Below are 8,158 nucleotides of genomic sequence, written 5' to 3'. Positions count from 1 at the left end.
GCACGTGTAACCGGGGCAGGGTTGCATCAGGAGCTCGCTCGGGTTTTCTGTTGCCCCCCCCCCCCCGGTTTTTCGATTGCTTGTTAATACCTCAGCGTCAGTCCTCACAAGCCCAAGGAGCCCGGGAGCAACGACGGGCAGGCTCAAGGGAAGGTCCCATCACGTCCTTTTGGGGGGCCTTGAATGGCAACTGATACAAAATAAGGCAAAATCTATTCTGCTGATTCACAATTATGGAGACTGTGTAAGTGTATCTTTTATTGATGTGCTCTAATAATTAATGTGCAGCAACCGTCGTTTTACATCACTGACGTTTCACAGCAATATTTGGCAGCATAACTTTTAGTCTGCCTTTTTGATGGAGGACCAGCCCCTTAAACACTCACCTCGGGCCCCCTCTCCGCAGAACCAGTACAGCAAATGGCCCCGTATCCCAGCAAGGAGCAAGTGAGGTTCCAGTGTAAAACGCTGAGTGTGTACTGGGCTCTTGGGGTGAAGCTCCTTATACACCAAAGGGAGGGGCAAACTTATTCTAAAATGTTCGGCAAAGTAGACACCCAAGGTGCCGGCGGGTGGGTGCAGATGTCTGTTTAAGTGAACTCAGGCCTCGAGTGGGGGGCAGTTGTCACCAAGCAGGAGGGGAGGCAGGAGCGCTGGGGCCTCGGGTTCACCAGGGCTGGGCCGAGAGAGCTGCGGCAACCTTAGCACTTGGCCGGGGCCCGACGCCCGACGCCTCCGGGCGGGGGCGGGGGTGAGAAGGCCCGAGGGCCCGGCTTCTTCCCCCTGCCCCCGCCGGGAGCCTCCACCCCGTTGGGCCCGACTTTCTTTCTCCCCACGCACTGCCGGCTCTTCGCTGGAGGCATTTTGCAAAGGTCGAGGCTCCCCCTGGGCCCCCACTTTTCCGGGGAGGGGAGGAGACCATTGGGGTGCCCTCCCGGCCGCCGATTTTGAGGGAGCGGCGTCCTCAGGCAGGTTGCAGGGGTTCTGCTAGGGCAGCTGGGCGGCTGCTTCTTGGAGGTGGGGGAGGGTAACAGCGGTGGCCCGGTTCCCCCCTCCCCTGGAAACCGCGGTGCTGGTGACCAGGCTCCTGTCCCGTGCTGGCTGGGTCCGGGCCTGGGACGGGGTGGGCACAGGCCTGCGTCTCCTTCCGCCCGCATGGAGGCCACGAGGGAGGGACGGGGTTCGGATACACTAGAGAGACCCGGATTCCCTTCAGCCACTCCGGGCGCGGCGGGGAGAGCAGAGTCAGGGGTGAGGGACGGGGGAGGGTCGCAGGTTACCCCGCCGTGGGGGCGGGGCGGGCCGGGACGCGAGTCTTCCCTGGAGCCCTGGGGGAGGGGCTGTGTTGGGGGCGGACTCTCCCCCTCGTGGCTATGGGGGAGGGCAGGCCTGGCGTCCTCACCCTCCGTGGGGGAGGGACCAGCTTGGGACGCGCCCCTCCCCCCGGGCGTGGGGGGGGGACTCGGGGGGGGGACCCGGGCTCCAGTCCCCGGGCGGTGGGGGAGGGTGCGGGCTGGGGGCCGTGGGGGGAGGGGCCGGCCCGGCGGCGGAGGCGGCCTCCCTGGCAGTCCTCCCGGCCGGGGTCGGCGCGCTGGCGGCCGCTCCCCCCGGAGGTCACTGCCCTTGCCGGTCCCTCCCGCCGTCCCGCCCTCTGCCGCCGCCACCGCTCCCGCCCCAGCCCCCCCCCCCCGCACTCTCTGCGCTCGGGAGCGAGGTGCCGCCAGCGCCCCCGCCCCGCCGCTGCTGCCGCCGCCGCCGCCGCAGCGCCCTCGGCCGCCATTCGGCATCCGAAACTTTCCAGCGCCCGCGCCTCTCGGGGACTCGGCTGCGGCGGGGCGGGGGCGGCCCGGGGGCGGCGCGCGGCTGCTCCGGGCGCCGGGCCCTCCTCGGCCGCGGCACGGCCCGGGCTCGGAGACGGCCGGCTGGAGGGAGGTTCGGGGCGGCGGCGCCGCCGCAAGTTGCGCTGCTCGCGGCGAGGTGAGTGTGTGGGGCTCGGCCGGCCGGGTGGCCGGCCGGGCGCGGGGTGGGGTGGGGCGGGGTGGCGCGAACTTGTCCCGCGTGGGGGCCAGCGGTTGCCTCCCTCCGGGGTCAGGCCGGCGGCCCGGGGCTCCCGCACGCTCCGCCCGCCTCCGGGGCTCTGGAGGGGCAGGTCCCCCAGTGTCTCCCGGGCTTGGGCTGGGGTGCGGCGCGCTCCCTGCAGGCTGCACAATACCCCGTTTTGGCTGCTCCCCAAAGTGCCGGCGCGTTGGGGGCGGGCGGAGGCTGGGGGGGCTCCTTTGTTTCGGGGAGGGGTGGCGGCCGGCAAGTTTGAGGAAGCGCTCGATTTGTCCCCCGGTGCCCCTTTGTCTGCCCAACCCGGGGCTGACTGGACGGACCTGCGCCGCCGCGGGATCCCCCGTGGGGGGAGGGGAGCCCCATTCATCCCCGGGCGCGGGCCGGCCAGTCCCGGGCCGGCTGGAAGCGCGGCGGCGCGGGCCCTGGGCGGCTCAGTTTCCGAGGCGCAGAAACTGTCAACGAAGTCGGGAGATCCCCCGCCCGAGCGAGGAGCGCGGGCTGGGGGCGACTTCGGCGGACGGGGGGCGTCCCTGGTCTGGCCGGGTCAGCGGAGCGCGGCCTGGGGAGGCTGCAGACCTGTTGCTCCCGGGCTGGGGGAGGGGTGCCTCCAGATTCGCGTCCCGGGCGCTGCTCCCCAGGGGGACCTTGCCCACGGGGGCCGGTTTTCGGAACGGGGTGGGGCGCGCCTTCGGGGGTCGCCGGAGGTCGCCGGGTATGTGACAGTTGGGGGTCGTCAGAGGCCCGCGGGCGCTGGGTTAGGGCCTGCCCTTCACGTGCGCTGTCCGTGCGCTGTGAGGCCCGCGCCGGGGCTCGTTCTTAGCACGGCCTCGCATTTTCCGAGCCCCTCGCTTTGGAAATTCCACAAAGTTAGAGTCGGAGGTGGGTTTTTTTTTTTCTTTTCTGTCGCTGATGTTGTAGAGCAGAACCCCCAAAGAAACAAGCTCCATGCTCTATCCCTTGTGCCACGGTTTCTGCTTCGCTTTGTCACACGTGGTTTGACCTGACTGCTGGATGTTTTTCTCTTCAGGAGCGCCGCCTGGGTCCCTGGGTTAACCTGAAAGGGGAGGGGCGGGACTCCAGCCTGGGAGGGGGAGGGGAGCGCCCCTCTTCAGTCCTGAACGGTGGCCTCGGGGTAGGAAATGGCCCAGGATGATTTTATGAAAAGTTTACAACTAGTCATTCCTAGGAAAGACGCGATGGGGGTGGAGGGCGAATGTTGAGCATGGAACAGTTGAGACGTGAAGATGACGCTTTTATGTTAAGGGATGTTAATATCTCAAACGTCCGGCAGATTTTCGTGGAACACCCCCCAGCTGGATAATGAGTCCAGGGATGAAAAGTTGAAGTGCATCACTTGACCCACTTATGAAGATCGCCCCTTAAGGATATTCCAGACCTGAAGGGAACGCACACCTGTGGGATGAAAATGGAGACTTAAGGTGTTGATTTGGTGTTGTGCACAGCAGGGTGTGTGTCACTGGATCTTCTGAGGCTGGCTCTTCTTGTGTTTCTGTCCGGGGCTTAAGTCACTCCAGGAATTGTCAACACCCCCCATTTAAATTTCACACCTTGACCCTTAAGTCTTCCCAAGCTCACCCCTCCCGAAAGTTTGGGTGTTTAAATGAAATGTGTGGTGTCCTAGTTGGTCTCGAGTCTCACCTTTAACCATGGGAGTCTCAGTTTTCTCATCTGTGTGATGGCGTCATGAGTCTACCTGGGTGGGCTGTTAGGAGGGTTTCAGCGCTAGCCAGCAGAAAGGGGAATAGAGCCCCTGAGTCCACCTGCATCAGGACACCACGCTTTGCTAGAAAAGCAGCCTTTGTCCCCGTTTGGCCTGAACTAGTGAAAGGGCCCACCCTGTTGTTGTGCTCTACCGTTGACCTTCAAGTCCTGTAACTTTTCTGAGTGTCGTTTTCTATATGTGTAAAAATAAAAACGGGAACTGAAATCGTGGTACTCATTGGGTAGTGCAAGGACAGAAAGAGGGAATGTAAGTGTAAGTTTTTTGAAAACTACAGAGCTGCCTGTAAGTTTTAGCTGTTGGTATTGTGCAGGTAGAATCATTTTCCTAATGTTACTCTAATGCCATGCAGTGAGGATTTTACACGCACTTAATGCCCTGTGTGCGTCAGTTATTTCCACCCTGCTTCAGTCCACTGACTTGCCAATATATGGTGGAGGGAGGATTGTTTGATTCCGAAAGCCCACCTCTTAAGCTTGGTGTTATCTTGCCTTCCTGTGTATACATTGTGTGAATCTTCCCACTTGGAGACAAGCTTGTTAAATTACACACACACACAATTTCTCTCTCTCTCTCTCTCTCTCTCTCTCCCTCCCCCACACACAGAAGAACCTACATTGAAATCTGTTTAGACACCTAGATGAATGTCAACAGAAATCATGAAACGTCCACCACGGTGGAAAGATTGTTTTCGTCTATAGCTTAATTATCCTGTGTGGCAGCCACTAGCCAACATGTGCATATTTAGATTCAAATTAACTAAAATTCAGTAACAATTCTGTTGTTACTAAAATAAACAATTCTGTTCTTTCAGTGCTCTACCCATAATTCACATACTCAATAGATGTGTGTAGCTAGTGGCCGCCATATTGGGACAGCGCAGAACTTGCAGAACGTTCTATTGGAGGGAGATTCTCTATAGTTACTGCAAGTAAGGATTAATAAAGAAGGCAGTAAAGAGAGTTCGTCTACTTTTTATGGGAGGAGGGGAGAGGCTGTAAGAGTTTGAAATAATTTACTGGTAGACTTTAAAAAGAAAGGCAGGCCCATTTCAGCTAGCAGGTGACCTAGGAAAGTGATTTCAGTGAGATTTGACAGCTGTGGTTTTTTTAGATTGAGGTGGTTTGGATCACTTTTGAATTAGAAAACCAGAGCTCCAAGCTAGAGTCTCTCACTGAGTATTTAACCTTGGACATGGCATTTAGTGGCTCTCTGCCTCAGTTTCCCCATCTGAAAAATGGCATAGCCAGTCCCCATGTTGCCCGCCTTTGTGTGTGTCGTGGCGCACATCTCTCGGGATGGTGGGGAGCCCAAGGTGTCACCGTCAGTGAAGCCCCACGTAGGTGATTTAGAGGCCTTAGGTGATTTAGAGGCCTTAGGTGATTTAGAGGCCTTATCTGATACGTTTAAAGCCTTGCTCACCATGGCTACCTACTCCTCCCCCCAAGTTTATGTCTTAAGTTTTAAGGTTTAATTTCTTGAGGGCAAAATCTTCTGTTATTAAAAGGCTGATCAGGAATCCTTCCAACAGAGTGAGGCTTAACAATAGTCAAAGTATTTTTAAAAAGTGGCTGAGTGCTGCCCGTTTCCTGTATACAGGTCCCTGAGTCAGGATGTTATTTTTATTACTTGGCTGGTGTGTTCTTTGCATAGTCTTTTGTATTTTTTTATAGCAGCCTATTAGAAATTTTATTTGTGGTTGGGGGGGAAAACCCAGTTTTGCATCTGTGAGAGGTGACTTCCCAGATTCCCCTCTGCCATTTGTCCTCACTCTTGCCTTGTCTCAGGACTGCTGTGACCTGTCAAGCCTTTGAGACACCTGGGATATCCATGATTCTCTTCCAGAGGCGGGCAATGGGTTCCTGCAGAGGGAAGCCAGGCCCCCAAGAGCCATCTCACGTAGGTCCCGAGTGTCAGGAATTCAGACCCTTCCTCAGTTACCTATTGGGAGGGAGGACCCCACACCCCAACCCTGAGGCTGCCCCCTCTTTGAGCTTTCCGCCAGGTGTCTGCGTCTTGGGCTCTGCACACGTGTTTATTGCCAGGCCTGACCCGGGCCAGAGGACAAGCACGATCGCTCTGCCCTGTGAGGCGAGACCGTCCCAGGTGTGGTGTACCCGATACCTTGCATTTGCCTCCTTTTTCTCCCGTAAAAAAGAAGAGTACGTGACTTCCAATAAGTTGTTAATCTTTCACCACCCAAGACATTTAAAAAATAGTTTCAATCGGGAAGCAAGACTAAAGTCATTTTGTAAACATTTTTTTTTTTAAGCTGGAAAGATAAACTTTTTTTTTTTTCTATAACTATTTTTAGTGTGAAGGAAGTAACTGGCCTCTTGAGTGGAGACTGGATGTGAGTTTCTCCCTCGGGTCTGGCCCTCCTTGGCCCTTGCGTCCTGTCCATCCTTTCCATGGGACTCGACCAACCGGATGGCCCTGGCCACATTAGCAGAACGAGACCCAGCAACCAAAATGAATGCTGGGTGTGGGAAGGGACAGACAGGCAACATGTTTATAGACGGAGAAGAGAGCCTGCCCTGAGAAAATGAGTTTCAGACCTCAGGGGGAAAACGCCGTCATTAAGGAGTGTGCTCCCCGGGAACTTGGCCATGGAGGCGGCCGCCTCCTGCAAAGCCCTCCCGTGCAGTTATCGCCGCCATCAGATATTTATTGGGAAAATCCGCTGCCCGATTGAAGATCGCAGATGTGAACTGGAAGCCATTGAAAAGTTAAATCGGAGCAAATTTAAACTTGAAAACAGAGGACAGAGTATTTTCTTCTGATAGAGGAAGTTGGGTTCCGTTTCCATGGCTTTGGTTTGTTCTTGGTCCTTGGAGGGAAGAGGTCGAGCTGGAGCGCGACTCGCAGGCTCGGGAGAAAGGGGGTCTTAGAGACGAAGGTAGAGGAGATGGTTGTTCATGGAGGCCGTCTGTTCAGCGTTGAACTCTGGAAGCTTGTAGTCAGCCCATGGCTCCCAGGGCAGTTTGGTCCCCTACCGTCAAGCAGCTTTTGGCAATGTCTGGAGATGTGTGGTTGTCACACGTTGGGGGAGGGGGACGGTGATGTTCCTGGCATCCCGGGGCGGGGGGGGTCCGTGGATGCTGCGTAACATCCCACAGGGCACGGGACAGACCCACTCCAGAGAACGACCTGGCGCTGGATGCCCATGATGCTAGGGTGGAGACACCAGCCCTGAGTTCTGCTGTCAGCTGTGCAGTCCTGTTTCGAGCAAGGTCCACGGGCAGGTGGACGTCAAGATAGGTATCCGGCGCTGTGGTTCTCACGGCTCCCGTAGGCCATTTTGGGATACATTAGGAGGTAAATGAGAAGGGAAAGGAGGCAGCGGGAAGCGGATGGCCTTTGAGAAGAAAGAAACGGGAGCGGCGCAAGGCCAGGAGGTGTTGGGGATGGGAGGGGGGGCGCTGCGAGTCCCCTGAGCTCTGTCTCAACTGGAGTATTTTAGAGCCCCCGATGCCAGTGCGCCTGCATGGCTCCTTCCTGTTGGTTTTGCTGATGTCATTGCAGATTGACCAGGTCTCACTTTTGATCGGCTTCTTGGGACTTGGGTATTTATCAGGGGAACACCGGTTCCTGGCTCCTGTTTTCAGACCCTCTCTGTGCCCAGCGAAATGTCGGTTAACCTGGCCTCGGGGTAACCTCCGTTTGGGAGGGTGGGGACAAGTCAGGGTGGGAGGTGGGCCGGGACAGGTCCGGGTGGGAGGTGGGCGGAGACAGGTCAGGGTGGGAGATGTTTGCTGCTTGCAGGACCCTGGCTGCTGTTTCAGGCCCTGTCCTCTCCTGTGAATAGTTGATTTGGGAAGGGCGGGGGGGGGGGGCAGCTGGGTGCGGACCTGCAGTGGGGCCCTCTTCCAGGGCTGGGCACGGCTGGCACCTGGAGTCTGGTCCTCCGGAGCCAGCCCGTGGCCCCGTGTCCTGTGACCCCCCCCCAGAGGAGCGCCAAGCCCAGCCTGGTTGGGGGCCCTGTGGGCTCCTGTGGTCATGGGGTCGGGGACGTGGTCGCAGGGAAACGTGGTTTGCAGCCAGTTCACCATGCACTCACTGCCTCTGGGCACATCAGTACCTTCTCTAGCCTTAGGTTTCTTCTTGAGAGAGAAAGAAAATAAAATTTGTTTCTCAGGCTTGTATTAACAGAAGGAGGATTCTTACCATGCTTGGAGCCCAGTGTCCTTAGGTTTTCCTCTACTCTGAAGTTGGGAATTGGTGTGGAAATATCCAATGATGACAAAAATAATAATATATCTTTTTTAGTTACGGTGGTCTCCAACAATGGCTTGCTTACTTTTCTTATCTCCCCTCCCCACCCCCACCCTTAAGTTAAATTTCAGGGCTGGCATACGCACA

At 57.3% G+C, this 8,158-nt stretch overlaps 2 protein-coding genes across 3 annotated transcripts in view; one reads left to right on the top strand and one right to left on the bottom strand.

Annotated features, from left to right (window-relative positions):
• Positions 1 to 701: 701 nt before the first annotated feature.
• LOC114906404 (basic proline-rich protein-like) lies at positions 702 to 2,888 on the bottom strand. The gene is made up of 4 exons (XM_029241200.1): positions 2,829 to 2,888; positions 2,632 to 2,741; positions 1,403 to 2,454; positions 702 to 853 (listed from the first exon to the last, which is right to left on the bottom strand). The coding sequence occupies exons 1-4, from the start codon at positions 2,886 to 2,888 to the stop codon at positions 702 to 704; spliced, it is 1,374 nt and encodes a 457-aa protein (XP_029097033.1).
• Positions 1,849 to 8,158, top strand: part of TBL1X (transducin beta like 1 X-linked) — a 224,844-nt gene continuing 218,534 nt past the window's right edge. Inside the window, exon 1 of one of the 2 annotated variants that reach the window (XM_029240081.1) lies at positions 1,849 to 1,977. The gene's annotated coding sequence lies outside the window, so the exon portion shown is untranslated. Of the gene's footprint in view, positions 1,978 to 2,755; positions 3,495 to 8,158 lie in introns of those variants that run through there. The other variant, XM_029240082.1, reaches the window with a different exon arrangement.

This window comes from Monodon monoceros, unplaced genomic scaffold (genome assembly GCF_005190385.1).
Source record: "Monodon monoceros isolate NGI ecotype Baffin Bay Population unplaced genomic scaffold, NGI_Narwhal_1 Super_Scaffold_22, whole genome shotgun sequence".
NCBI classification, from domain to species: Eukaryota; Metazoa; Chordata; class Mammalia; order Artiodactyla; family Monodontidae; genus Monodon; species Monodon monoceros.
Note: the sequence above shows the minus strand (reverse complement) of the source record. Positions and strands in the feature narration are given on the sequence as shown.